This window comes from Pituophis catenifer, unplaced genomic scaffold (genome assembly GCF_029215685.1).
Source record: "Pituophis catenifer annectens isolate HBS135680 unplaced genomic scaffold, rPitCat1.0.hap2 SCAF_3, whole genome shotgun sequence".
NCBI lineage: Eukaryota > Metazoa > Chordata > Lepidosauria > Squamata > Colubridae > Pituophis > Pituophis catenifer.
In genome coordinates, this window is record NW_027256883.1 from 573,074 (window position 1) to 587,225 (window position 14,152).

Genomic DNA, 14,152 nt, shown 5'->3' on the forward strand with positions numbered 1-14,152 from the left:
TCTCGCTTAGACTTTTGTCCCGGGGCCAGCGGCGTTTATGGCGGCGCGGAAGTTAATCTATAATCGGCCGGGCAGCCAGCGAGGCAAGACCTGTTAGTCAGCTGCCTGATCGCAGGCAATTTGCGAGCCGGATCGACCTGCCTTGCTCAGCGGGTGGCTCCCAATCCTGGGGAGGCATGACGGGCAGCTCAGTTATGCGGAGCACATGACCGCCGGCAGGTGCTTCTGCAGGCCAGCGGGGCCTCAGTTCCTCGACCGCTCCGGCCATGAGGAGGAACCCCGTGGATGCTCCGGCCAGGCACCGGCAGAGGTGAGGGTTGCGAAGCGGCGGCTCTGTGTCTTACGGTCGCTCTAGGAGCAAGAGGGGGAGGGGGAGGAGGGGGCAGGCAGCGGGGTCTCTCGACGCAGGTCCCGGGTCGCCCTGGAGCCAGCGACATTCTGCGGATGCTCCGGGACCCTTTCCTCTCCGCTTGCTCCCCCCGTGTCCTCTTTGGGATCCTTTCCTCTCCCTGGGAACGCAAACCAGCCCCACTTTGCCATAGGGAGGCCGGACATTTCCCATTCAAATTTCTGGTCCTGTATGAGGCCAGTCCCTAGACCCCAGCCCAGCTGAACCTGGGAGGATGTGCAAGTCGTTCCCTTGAGGACTTTCCCGAAAATCTTGCCCTGGGAGTCCCCGGGAGTCAAGGTGCCCACCACCACTCAGCAGGAAAAGACAGCAATCGGTCAAGAGGTTGCGAAGCCAGGCGACTGTGAGTTTTAGCCCCGCCTTAGGCAGGAGCCAGCGGAGTGACTTGGGACCCTCTCAGTTGTAGGAGAGGCGGGAAAGCCACATCTGAAAGGGCGGCCAAGAGAAGCAGAAGCCACCGCTGCCGCCGCCACTCAGCAAGGAATCTGTAGGGCATCTTTTATTTCCCTACACAACATCCCTCAAGGTAGGCTAAGAATAAAATCAGCCTTTACCAGGCCACCTGTCAGCCAGCGCTGCCCAAGAGCTCCTGCCAGTCCCTGGCCGTTGGGTCCCCGTTTCAGCACCTGCAGCTCCGGCTCTAGAAAGCGCATCGGGGGTGGGGGCTAAGTATCCCCTGGCAGCATTTTAGCCTCTTCCTCGCCGCCCCTCGGGGTCGACCAGAGGAAGGGCAGGGCGGCTGCAGCCTCAAGGGAGGCGGCACCTGGCCGTTCTGATGCCGGCAGCCGAGCGAGGCAGGACCGTCCGCGCCGCGCGCCGCAGTCTGGAGCCTTCCCCCGCCCTTGTCGCCCAAAGCCCCCTTGTCCCGCCTTGCTGCGGCCCCTCCGCCCAAGGAGAGGGGACCCGCCGCCCCTTCACACACCCCCCCAGCAGGCCGGCCGAGCGCAGCAGCTCCCAACCCCGCCGGCAGCGCTTCCCGCGCTGAGTGGCCGCGGGGAGAGGCAGGAGGCGCTTAGCGCGGTCGGGTCGCTCAGGTGCGTCGGCGGGTGGAGCCCGAAGGGCGCATAGGCCAGTGCGGAGCTCGGCGCGGGGATTTCGGACCTCCGTCTCCCCCGGTCCTCCCAAAGGCCAGGCGAGCCTCTCCAACTGCGCTGCGGAGCTCACGCGCCCCTCTCGCTCTCTCTTCCTTTGCCCAGCGCACCGGAGGCGTCCGCGGCAGCATCTCCAGGCACTCCGGGAGTCGCCCCGCTGCCCTCCTACCATGGGTCTCCGGGAGTCGCCGTATTCTAGCCGCGTCCTCGGGGGCTTGGACACGACCGCGCGGGCTCTCATGTTCCCCGGCTACTGGTTAGCGAGCGAAGTGCTGGCCCTGCAGCGGACCACGGGGGAGAAGCCCGGCTGCGCGCCCCACGGCCTGGAGGTGGCCGTCCGGGGGCCGCTTCTGCTGTTGCTGCTGCTGCTCTACAGCCCCGTCTCGCTGCTGGCCCTCCTGCTCTGGCTGCCCCTGCAGGGCTCCCGGCGCCCCTTCGCCTACCAGCACACCCCCGGCAGAGCCCCTCCCGAGGCGTGGGCGCTTCCTGGCCCGGCCAGGACCCTCGGCCTCCTCAGCGGGAACGTCTGCCTGCTCCCTGAGGGGCTGGCCAAATTCAGCAATCTCTGGCGAACACAATGGCGGGCCAGGCACATCGGCCAGACCCTGGTGCAAGCGGCACGATGCTCCATGGCCCATGCCCCCTCTGGTGCCCCCAATGGCCTGGCAATTCCACACGGGCTGCTGGGACCCCCTGCCGGTGTCCTGAGCCACCCCCAGGGCGACGCTGTGGTGACCATGGAGCTGCCCATCGTGGAGGAGGTGGGGGCCGTGGCACGGGAGTCCAAGGGTCCCTGTGAGATCTCTGTCTGCTTCCCTCCAAACCTGGACATCCTGTGCCTGCAGGAGGTCTTTGACCCCCGGGCCGCTGCCCACCTGTGCCGGTTCTTGGGCCCCCAGTTTGAGCACATCATCTATGACGTGGGCACCTACGGCCTGCAGGCCTCCTCCGCTCTGAAGCTGCTGAACAGTGGGCTCTTCCTGGCCAGCCGCTACCCTCTTTTGGCAGTGGAGTTCCACTGTTACCCCAACGCCACTGGCGAGGATGCCCTGAGTGCCAAGGGCCTGCTGTGCACACAGGTGAGCCAGCCAGGGCCTCCTTGGGCAAAGGAGGGGCATAAGTGGGACCCTGCCACCATGTGGCCTCCGTGCCAGGGCGGGGCCCTGGGACTTCAACCATTGGCTTAAATGCTGCCTGGTGGCCACTGACTGTCCTGCTATTCATCTTGTCCCTTATGGCCAGTCTCTCACACCTGCTTGAAGCAGAGGGTATCTCCCTGGACTCCCCAACCTGAGGGGGCGGCTCCTCTCAGAAAGCTTATCCCACCCCCATCCACAGAGGCTCACCTGCGTTCCTGCTTTGTCTGCTTAGGTGCAACTGGGAGCTTGCCAGGGGCGAAGGGTCATTGGATACCTGAACTGCACCCACCTGCAGGCCCCCGAAGGTAAGGGGAGGCAAGGTGGGAACGGAGACCGGTGGGGCAGAAGTGAAGCCTTCCAGGGGTGATGTGCTGCATCTGGAGAGCCCCGGGGGCTGCCAAGGCAGGAAGGGCTGGACAGCAAGGACCAATCTCTCCAAGGGGGAGTCCCTCTTGGTCCAAAGTAGAAGGAAGGAGGTCCAGGCAGATGTGCTGAACCTCTGCAGGCTCTCTGCAGTTTGCCTTCCCTGGAGGGCTCCGGATAGAGGCTGGATGGTCTCTTATCAGCGATGTGGACTAGATGATCTCTATGGGCCACCTGCGTCCTATGATGGCCGTCCAGGGTCTTCTCCCAGAACAATGGCCGTCAGCCTTTGAGGGCAGGGGAAGCCTGGAAGTGAAGCAGAGAAATGGCTTCCTTGCTCTGGACGTTTCTGGGTCTCCTTCCTCCTCCAAAGACGACTCCCCGCTTGCCATCCCACTGTCCTGCCCTGCCCTGCCTTGCCTGCTTGAGGAGGGGTCGAGGGGGGCACACTGGGGGGAGGCGTCTGCCCTACGGCTCTTTGGGCCTGCTGGGCAGTCTCCCAAGCCAGGGGGCTCCCCGTACCTGCTCTGGTGGTACCCATGTGCCAGGAGCAGAGCGCACAGGGGAGCCCCCCAGCCCCACCCTGAGGCTGATGCAGCTGCCCTCCCCCTCTCACAGCTGACGGGCCCATCCGTCACGAGCAGCTGAGCCTCTCCCTGCTCTGGATGCAGCTCTTCCAAGACACCCATGCGCAGCCGGGGGACGTGGTGGCCTTCGACATCTTCTGTGGGGACCTCAATTTCGACACCTGCTCTCTAGGTGGGTGTCCTGGAGGGAGATGCAGAGCACAGAGTGGGGGGGGGGTGTCTCCCCCCTCTCTTGGCTGTCTCAGGCTCCTCTTTCTCTTTAGGTGATGAGATGGAACAAAACCACGAGATCTTCAGCCGGTACACAGACCCCTGCCGCATCGGTCCTCGCCAGGATGAGCCTTGGGCCATCGGTGGGTGACCCCCAGCTCAGTGGCGCCTCTGACCCAGGCAGAATGCCTGGGCTGGCTGCTCTGTTCCCTTTTGCCCAGGGCCCCGGGTGTTTGTGTGTGACTGGAGGGGAGGGTTGGGCAGGGAGGGAGGGAGGGAAGGGCTCCATTGTGGACGAGAGGCCAGCGGGACTCTCCTCCCCTTCACAGGGACGCTGATAAACTCGCTGCACATCTACGACGAAGCTGTGGCCACCCCAGAGAACCTGAAGAGGTGAGAGGTCTGGTGCCCGTCCTGGGATCTCTGGGGACAGAAATAGGGGGTCCAAGGATGGAGGCTTGTTGACCCCCGGGTGAAGCCTGCCAGGGGCTGGGGAGGCTGCTTCTGTCCTTGGGGAAGACATGACTGACCCTTAGAGGAGGAAGGGGTCTGAGCTGGCCAGGTGCAGCTGGAATGGGAGACGTGTTGGTCTACCTCCAGGGAGAAGAAACGGGAGGCCCAAGTCTAGGCCAGAGGGTGGAGGTGGGGGGCAGGGCTGCCAAGGGGTGGCAAACCTGAAAGGGTGAGGGTGAGTCTTAAACTCTGGGACAAAGAAGGGAAGATATGGGTCGCAGGCTTCAACTACCTGGAGAGCTGCCCCATGTCTATGCCACTGCCCCGAAAGGCAGGACCTGAGCCAGTGAGTGGAAACCACAAGGGGGGATTAGGTTAAAGAAGAGAAGGCACCTCCCGATCATAGGAGCCATTAGCCAGTGGAACAGCCTGCCACATGAAGTGGTGAGTTCTCCTTCACCAGATGTCTTCAGGCGGGCACCAGATGCTTCATCCTGCCGCAGGTTGAACTAAATGATCCCCCAAAGGCTCTCTGTTGCTTTCCAGGACTCTGGAGAATCCAGAGGAGCGCAGGAAGTACCTGGCAGGCCCCCTCCAGGCTGATGGCAGCGCCAACCTCTCGGCAACCTGGCATGAAGGGCGGCGCATTGATTACATTCTTTACCGGCAACACTTGGGCCCGGGGCACCTGAAGACTGTGAGTGGCCTGGGAGCCTGTGGTCAGCTGAGGAAGCCTGGACAGGCCTTCCCTGCTGGGCCAAAATGGCTGGGGAGGGGGAGCCGAGCCTCCAGAGGCCTCTCCTGGTTTTCTGGGCTGCGGGGAAGTGGGGGGGGACAGGATTCAGGAGGGGCCGGGCAGGGTAGATGCCCACTCTGGGGAAGCTGGGGTGGTCAGGGAAGCATTGGTGGGGGATGCCAAAGATAGATCCCTCCCGCCCCCCAGGCTGGCTTTGCAGGGGTGAGGCAGATCCAGGCAGGGATGCGCAGCTGGGTCTGATGGGGGGGAGAAAAAGAAGAGAAGGCTGAGATGGCCATGAACAGTCAACAAGGGCGGGGGTGGGCATCCTTGGGAAAGGTTCCCGGAGGTGGGAATAGCTCATTGGGGGAGCCAGCAATGACGCCTGGAGTGGGGCAGCAGAGGTGGGGGTGGGTGGGTAATGGGGCTGCCAAAAGGGGCTGGACCCATGGCCTCCCAGGGTTCATGCCAAACAAGAAGCCCCCGGAGCTGCCTTCTCGTCTGGGCATGCAATGCCACCCCCCCCGGCGTACCTCTGGACCAGGTGAGCCCCTACAGCAGTCGGAGGGCTGAAGGAAAAGGAAGGGCGGGAAGCAGGCGAGGGAAGAGGGTGCCCGGAGCTGGACCCATGCCCAAGGACCTCGGCACTAGAAGTTGGGCCACTGTGGGCAGCAGGGCCTGACAAGGCTGCCCCACCGAGGGGGCTTCCTGCTGGAATTGGCACCGACTTTTGGCATCCGGCTCTTTGGGGGGCGGGGCTTGTGGCGAGGCCAGACCAAGCCTGGCAAGGAGCAGAAAACCCGCCTTCTTGCCTGCCGTTCCATGCCCACAATCTTTGCCTCCTCAGGAAATGGGCCCCCGTGGCTTCCTGGGGTTGGTCTGCTCTGCCCGCCTTGCAGTTCTCAGGGCTCCCCCAAGACACGAAATCATTATGCAGAGCACGGTTTCTCTGGGGAGGGCAGGGGGCACCCCCCTCTCTGCCCTCTTTGTGTGCTTGGCAGTTACTTTCTCTGTGGAGCCCCAGGACGCCCGTTTAGCCCACTCGCTCTGGGGGACCCTTGCCCCACCGATAGCGCAGCCACACACCCGCCTTCCCTCCCTGCCGAGTAAGGGCAACGCCGGTTCCTCAGAGTTACGGCCTCCCACGCGAGGCAGCATTTGCTTGTGCCTTGAAGGGTCTTTCCTGCCCAGAGACCCCCGGTCTGCCAGTGGACCCAGCTGGGCTGAGAAGATCCTGGGCTGCTGGGGAGAGAAAGGGGGACTCATTGGACCACACGCTGCCACTGACCCGGCCCAGGACAAGATTGGGGGTTGCCTGGGGTCTGCCGCATGTCCAGTTCTGTTCCTCCCAGGATATTTTGGTTGCTGTGCTTGACCTCCAGCCCTCTCCCCTTGGGGCTGGTCTCCCACCGGCCAAAGACCTGCGTGGGTGGGAACAGAAGGACAGGACTCCAGAAACCCCACCCCCCAAAAAAATCGTGGCCAGCCTCCTTGCTAAGATAGGTAAGGTGGCCGTGTCCGTAGCATAATTTATGCCAACCTGAATCAGGGGTGGGCTGTGAGGAGGAGGCCACCTTCCCTCTTGTTGAGGATTGAGTCCGGGTAGCTGGTCCCTCGTGGGCCAACCTCTGGCCTGCGGCAAAGAAAGTGTTGTGCAAGGCACGCCTGGCACTTCCTTGGCAGCACAATTAAGCGCTCTCATCATGCTGACTTCCTGCTCTTGGCTTTGGCAAAGGATCTTCCGGGTGACTGCAGGTGCAGCGGCATTTGCATTTCCTCCACCTGTGGTCAGTCAGGTTCTCTCTTAGGTGGACCTGGTCCTTGGGGATTGAGCAATCAGATCCATGATTCCCCCCCCAATCACTTTTCCTGGGTCACAGGGAGGTTGGCATCTCCCGTGAACTCCAAAATGGTCAACTTGATGCTGGTAGTAAACCTGCCCAAAGTTTGCCCTGAACAAGAACATCCCCCTCCCCTCCCAGCATGTAGAGCCTCCCAGCAACTGCTGACTTCCCCCCTCCCCAAGACTGAGGCAATGAGCGGCCCTCCCTCTCTCTTAGGTAGTTCTCTCCATCCCCTCAGTCTCCACAAGCCCTCGGGGGGATTAGAAGGGACAGAGGTGGGTAGGGGTCTCCATAATAGCAGTGATCCCACCCGGGAGAGTTCCCCTCCTTCCAGAAGGAGGAGAAACAAAGTAAGAAGCCCCCTTCCCTACCGTGTCCTTCCCCCTTTGCAAGGACTCTGGGGAAGCTGCCAAGGAGAGTGGGAAGGGGGTCTCTGGGGAAGGGCTACAGGAGGATGGGGGCTGCTGAGGCTCTGGCCAGGGCAGCTGGGGAAACCGGTAGGCTTGGCTAATGTTAGGAGTAAGTTGTGCCATAGAAGAGTAGGGGGCTGCAAACAGATGGGTCTGGAAATGGATGGAAGATGCCTCCACCCGCTAAACCTGAGCAGAAAGTTGGCTCAGACGGTCTTCAGACCACTTGAAATTATCCAGGATTCGGGGTCAAGCAGTTCAGACTCTTCACTCTTGGTCCCTTTTTGGTCCCTTCTTGCTCTGCTGCTCTCAACCCTTCTGCTGCTGTGTCCCCTCTTTCGTTGCAGACGGTGGAGAAGGTCTTCTTTTTCACCCAGCTGGCCACCTGCTCTGACCACTTGCCTATTGGACTGCAACTCCTTGTGTCTTCGGAGGTGGAGCCGGAAGAGTGACCAGGCAGCCCCAGCATAGAAGGACTCACCAGGACCTGCACCCTTGATCCGGGGAGGGGAAGCTGTCCGGGGCTTCTCCCTGCCGGAGCGAGAGGGAACAGTCGCTTCTCCAGAGCCAAGCCAGGCCTTCTGTGCAGGCCGAGGGGCTGGCGTGGGAGCCCTTCAAGGTTGCAGGTGCTGGAGAAGTCACCGACTCCAGGCTCTGGATGCTGCAGATGGTGGAAGAGAGTGTGGTTCTGGTCAGCGGGGACCTTCAGGACGACTCCGGAGTTCTGTGTCCAAGTGCCTGGACCTCTTGGTCAGCCTCTCCTCTCGGCCCTCCTAGGAAGGGCTGCATGAAAGCCTGGCACAAGGTCAGGCTGGGAGAGACATGGGGGGGGGGGGGTGAGTGGATGATGGCCCTCGTGGCCCGTTCCACATCTGGGTGACATCGGCTGTTGAACGGCTGGTGCAGACTTTGGGCTGGGGAACTGAAATCTATTGAATCATTATTTTTTTCACAAGGCGCAACTTGAGTTTTGTAACTATTTACCCAAATGTTGTCAGCCTCCCAAGATAAAAATCTCACCACACAGATTACACATCCTGCATCAGGCATGTATAAAACTGAATGTTTCAGCATAACTTGAATTGTTTCCAAGAAACTGTAAGGCCTCAAATATTAATAGTTTACTGCGTTTGAGCAGACCGTTCCTGGGGTGTTCTTCTTTTGTAGCACTTTTCAGCCATGTGAGAACTCCTTCCCTGAGCTCTTGGGGCTCCAGAGCGTCCAAATTTCAGTGGGGATCGGCAGGGTCGGGGGTGGCCCTGCCCCTCCATCTCTTGTGTGCAGGAAGGCACTTCCTGGTGCTGATGACTGTACAGATCTTTGTTCAACCACTTGAGTAAACATCTTTGCGACTGGTTGGCACAAAAGGCTGGTCTCTTGTGGGACAGGGTGCAGCACCCAGGCTAGGAGGGCCTGGTGCTGGGGGGGGGAGGAGGGGGATTTATCCACTCTCCCTCTATAGGCAGCCTGCAGAACTTGATACAGACCCCGCTGCCCCCTCCCCCCACCCCCGGGCGTGCAAGCCAACAGAAACCCAGAGAGGGGAGATGCAGCGTGTCCACAGGAATGAAACATGATGTCCCTCAGAACCTGCGGCTGCAAGGGGTGGGAAGAGTTCCAAAGCTTTTCTTTTGCTTCACTCTCTGCTCTTCTGATTTGGGGGGGCTTTTGGGAACTCTTGAGCGCTGCCCCCACTTTCTTCCCGCCCGACAGGATCTCTCCTATATTGCCTTTCCCCCACTGAAATCCATAGCTCAGGAATTGCAGTAGCCCAATCAAAGGTTGAGCCCCAAAGCAGTGAGAATCTGAGAGGGTCCAGTATATCAGTGAGAAGAATTACAATTCGGAAAGGGGATCCCGGAGAGGCACAGAGAACGGCGTCTTTGAGCCTAAGGAAACCCTGCGCGCAGATAGGTGGGTGAACCTCGGAAGGCAAGCTGAATTCTTCCTCCAGCTGGCACGCTGCCCTGCTCCTTCTCCTGAGGCGACCCCAAGGCACAGGGAGGAGGGGGCTGATCTCGTGGGCCCCCTCCCTTTGCTGCAGGTCCCAACAGATAAGACATGCGGCAGAGGCCAGACCAGCTGGGGAAACAAACAGCAATTATAGGATTAGTAATAAAAAAAGGGGGGGCAATTTCTTCCCTATCAAGAAAGCCCGGGAGAACTCTCCAGCATCCTCGTAGGATATTTCAATTGAGTGGCTGGAACAATGAAGTCTACAATGGGCCAGAACCCAGAGCTGTAGCTGATTGGTTGGGGAGTGCGGGCTTCTGCATGAGGCAATCCGCTGTGATTGGTTGCTGTGTGGGGTAAAGGGAGAATTTCCTCCCCCACATCCCTTTTTTTCTTCTGTGTGCTCTGAATGTTGTTCTGTGATTTACCTTGAAGATTTACCTGATGATGTAATGATGTGCCTATCTTGTCTGCTGTAAATATAGATGTAAAATATATTTATTTATAAAAAACTACAAGTTTGTGTCAACGTCTCTGACTCCATTTGGGCACCTGCTTCACCATTGCCCTGGGCTGGCCGGGGGCGCCAGCCTCCGTTTCCACCCTGCTGTGGACCTTCAGCCATCAGCAACATGCAGCAGGGATCAGTCCATTCCCTCACTTCTGCCGGGGGTCTGCAGGCCTCTCCCGTCTCCCCCTCCCTTGCAGCAGCATTTTCCGGAGAAGCCGCCAATGAAGGGGGGCAATGTCTGACCTGGGAAGAAACCAGGAATTGTGGGGTCCTTGGTGCTCTTTGAGCTGGGTGGTTTTCTTAGACCTTTCCCTACCTAACTAGGAAATAGGATCACTGTTGTAACATAATGAGAGCAACCCCCCTTCCTTCTAGCACCGATGGTGTTACCTAGAGAACCAGCTAGGTGCCTCCAGGACATGGTCCCTAGTAAGTGTGTATGGGGGGTGGGGGGTTAACACCTCTGCCACCAGGGCAGCTGTGCCGAGGGGGTTTTGCATCAGGGGTTTTATGGGAGAGAGAATTGAGGGGTGTAGCAGCAGCCAGGACTAGCGGCCAGAATGGTAAATCAGAGATGGCCCTCTGGAGGCTGGACGTAACCTGGGAGGAGGAGTTCTGACTCTTTGGGGGGGAATCGAACTCACAGATGCTGCTCTTCAAATGCCCACTACTCTGCGTGAAACGGTGTTCACGGGACTCGAACATCAGCAAAAGGAGCAGGTGGAGCACACAGGGAGGACGTGGCAGGTTTCTAGTCTTCGTAGCTGCAGAAGTGGCCCCTTTGGAAAGCTGCCTTCCCTCCCGATGGGTCGGTGCTGCCCTTCTTCTTTGAGGAAGACCACCTTGGATCAGGGCAGGCGGCAAGGAAGGAAGGGCAGGGCTGCTGCTCCACAGGGGCCCAGAGGAGGAGGAAGCGGTGGGTGGGGCAGGGCGGCCTTTGCAGCTCTGGGCTCTGCCTGCGGCCACCGACTTTGACACCTTCTAAGCTTGCAACAGGTGACCAGGAGGCCCTCCCAGCAAAGCTCATCAACCACCTGCATTAAACAGCAGTGATTACGAAGCAGCCAACGGCCCCGCCTTCTCTCTGGGGTGTGTCCTGCACTCTTCCCATTTCTCTGCCCCTTTTCTTCCCAGGAGGGCTGGTTTCAAGAGAAGCCGCCCACTCTGTTTGGGGGGGGGCTTTTGGGGGCAATTAGGTGGGTCTTGGGGGGGTCTTGGGGACTCCTCTGGAGACAAGAGATGCTGGAAAGGCCTGCTGCCCCTATAGGACACACCCGGGAATTCTTTCCGGCCTGTTGACACTGTGCAAAGACACGCCGCACCCCTCACCCTCACCCACCGCCACAAGCGCCTGCTAGAGAGAAGCTTCACAAGGGAGCCCGTTAAAGGGACCGTTAAAGCAGCGGAGGCCCCGTGGGGGCGCGCGGGCGGGGGTCTCGCTTGGGCCAAAAGGAGCACCTGGACCACCTGAGAGGCACTGCAAGCCCCCTCTTGGGCGGGGGGCATTTGCCAGCCTCCGCCCACTTCCCCACGGCCGGGGCAGGAGAGGAAGCGCTGCTTCGGGGGCATCGGAGGGGGGGTCCGGACGGGGCTCCTGCAACGGGGCCGGCCCAACCGCGCCTCGCTGGCGGCATTTGGCCCTGGAAACGCCGGGAGGGTCAGCCGGACCGGGAGGCCAAAGAGCCCCGCGGGGGAGCCGCTTCCGCCCCGTGGCCGGCTCGCCAGGAATCCCGTCCGGCCCGGCGGAGACCTCGGGGGCCGCCTCGCGCTGCTGGGTGGTTGCGAGGCCGCTAATTGTGGGTGGCGGGCGGCTTCCTCTGAGTCAAGCGCTTGGGACGCCCCGGGAGCGCCCGACGGAGCCCTTGGCTGACCTGGCCGGCTCCGAAATGGAGGCTGCCGAATTCCTTCTGCCTCTTTGGGGAAATTGCACCTCGTGGCCCAGTTATTGTGGGTGTTGTTTTTGTTGCGTTTCTAATCGTCAAAGAACCACAGAAAGCGGCCACACCTTTGACGCGCGTTCCTAGGAGAGGAATCTCGGCATTATTTAATTATGGTCATTTAATTTGGATGCTTTTGGTGTTTTTATTTGGCCTTTTTACTATTTTTACAATCTTTTTTTAATATTTTTAACTGGAAATATATATTTGAGCCATCCAGAGTAATTGAAATGGGCAACCATAGATAATGAATGAATAAATAAATATCTAAAGGTATAGGATACAGACAGCAAGATAAGAGTGTTTTCAGAAATCCACAATTGAAGTGACCAAAATATTTAGCTCTGGTAAACCTTCTGTTCTTCAGCCTAATGTGCCAATAATTGCAGGGATGGCTTGGCAAGATCTGCAGTTTATCCTTTCTCATTGTGAGATTTATATTTGTTCCCATTCTTTCTCAGATCTGTTGTCCCTGGGCATTGGCAGCCAATTATAGCAACTCTCTATGTATCTGAGGCATGTATTCTAGATGGTACCAATTTTAACCTAATTATTTTAATAATGTTATTTTATGATTACATGGCTTGGGAATCTCAGACATTCCAATTTCCTTTGATGGAAGCCAAAGGATTGTAGTGGCCGTTATGTGGTTGACAGAAGGTCTGAGCCATGTGGTTGCGTTTCCTCCTCAACTGACCTGCAGCTTCCTCTCTTTCCCAAAGCCCCGAGGCCTGATGAAATTGCCATGCCATGCCTCTGGTCGTCAGCCCTTGCTCCTGCTTCCTTTTGGGGGGTGCCTGCCCAGAACTATCCAATTCATTTTGTCTTTTATGTGCCATTCCTTCTTGGAATAGTTTCGAGTTGGGAGGGACATTGGAGATCCAGTGGTTCTCAACCTGGGGGTCGCGACCCCTTTGGGGGTCGAACGGTCATTTCACGGGTTGCCAAAGCCCTCTCTTGCCCCTCCCCCCACGCCTTCACTCACCCTCACCCTCTGCCTCTGTTGGATCGCCAGCCGTTCGCTTACCCCACCCACCCCCAATCTATTGCTGCCTCCTGAATCCCAGCTGATGGCTAGAGGGAAAAAACTGTTTAAATTCTTGCCGCTGGGCTTCAGCTGCCCTACAGCTGATCAGTGTTAAAAGAAAACAAATGAGTAGACCGGTGCCTGCAAAAATAGAAAAAACAGCCCCTTTCAACTTCAGCATAGGTTAATTACCATAAGTTGATTTGATCAGCCTCCCTACTCTCAGCTGATTTGCTCTCAGCTGTTTTGCAGAGGGCTCTATTGCTACCTAGCTGCAAAGAGGTAAATTGCTGGAGCAATTTTTTCCCCTAGCTATGCTGAAAAAGCAAAACTGAAAGTAAAACAGGATCTTTGCTGCAACGTGACAAAATGAGGCACAGAGAGGTTTCTTTTTCTTTTTCCTCACCAAAAAAGGTAGGTGCAAAACTGCAAACAATGGGAAATTTAGGGCAAAAGAGGAGGTTCAAGATTTTAAAACACAAAAGAAAAAAAGCTCTATTTAACTAGGGAATTGTAATAATTGAGATACTATTAATTGTATATTGTGTTGAAAGCAGAAATGGTTAAGTTGTGGTTTGGAGGAATATATGGGGGAAATTATTTGGTTTATTATTATTGGTAAATATAATTAATTGATTTGTAAGAAATTGGATTGCATGGAAATAATCAGAATATTCATGTTCATATTGATTAATATACAAAAAAGATAGTTATATAACTAATTGATTTATATTAAAATGTTGAATTTGTATTAACTGTATTACATAATTACATAATTAACCAATGTGAGGATGGATATAAAAATAGATGACAATGCGAAGGGGTATAATATAGAAGGGAAAAATTGAATTTGATTAAGATTAGAGATGAGGATGATATTGGTTTTTTAAAAAAATAGATGAAGAATAAATGTGGCAAAAAGGAAATATAGAAATTGTAAATTTAATTGAAATGACTAAATACTGGTTAAATTTGTGAACTGGCCAAATACTCTGTTCAAAGAAAATACATTGTATGTTTGTATGTGTGTTTCTAATTATTGTTATTTATTCCTATTCTCTTTTATTCTTTAAAGTTTAACAATTCATTCTTTATCTTAATATCTTTATATTTGGTTGGGGCTGGCTTTCTTCCCTTTCATCTTTTTTATGGTACAGCAATCTTTCTCCTCAAACCTACCACCTCTCTTTTCTTTCCTTCTTACTTTCTCTTCCTCCCCTTCTTCTCCTCCCTTCCTCTTCCTTTCTCCTTCTCCTCCTCTCTTCCTCCCTCTCTTACCCTCACTCCTACTCTAATTTCCCTTCCCTTCCTTCACCCCACTCTATTGCTGTATCCTTTTATGCATATGGACTACTCAAGAGGGCTGAAAAAGTTATTTTTGACTGGTCCTTGCACTTTTGACCAGTCCTCGAACTTATGACTGTCCTAACATTTTAGGTTTTTTGCCCTATCTTATCACCATGTTGAAGAGAAGCAGTTGTG

The 14,152-nt window shown here is 56.7% G+C and overlaps 1 protein-coding gene across 2 annotated transcripts; it reads left to right on the forward strand.

The window, feature by feature from the left end:
- Positions 1-256: 256 nt before the first annotated feature.
- Positions 257-9,713, forward strand: LOC139314521 (sphingomyelin phosphodiesterase 5-like). Of its 2 annotated transcripts, none has more exons than XM_070940191.1 (9): positions 257-310; positions 810-935; positions 1,606-2,579; positions 2,872-2,944; positions 3,621-3,761; positions 3,853-3,942; positions 4,129-4,192; positions 4,799-4,949; positions 7,590-9,713. In XM_070940191.1, exons 1-9 carry the CDS (start codon positions 286-288, stop codon positions 7,692-7,694), a joined length of 1,749 nt encoding a protein of 582 aa, XP_070796292.1. In that variant the 5' UTR covers positions 257-285; the 3' UTR covers positions 7,695-9,713. The 2 variants fall into 2 exon arrangements, with proteins under 2 accessions (XP_070796292.1, XP_070796293.1); XM_070940192.1 differs by having other exon boundaries at positions 816-935.
- The last annotated feature ends 4,439 nt before the right edge of the window (positions 9,714-14,152 follow it).

Bases quoted from the DNA above. Each gene is read 5' to 3' on its own strand.
- LOC139314521 (XM_070940191.1), top strand. From the start codon at position 286: ATGCTCCGGCCAGGCACCGGCAGAG. The intron at 2,580-2,871 runs GTGAGCCAGCCA...TTGTCTGCTTAG, and splicing joins AGGGCCTGCTGTGCACACAG to GTGCAACTGGGAGCTTGCCA. The intron at 3,762-3,852 runs GTGGGTGTCCTG...CTTTCTCTTTAG, and splicing joins TTTCGACACCTGCTCTCTAG to GTGATGAGATGGAACAAAAC.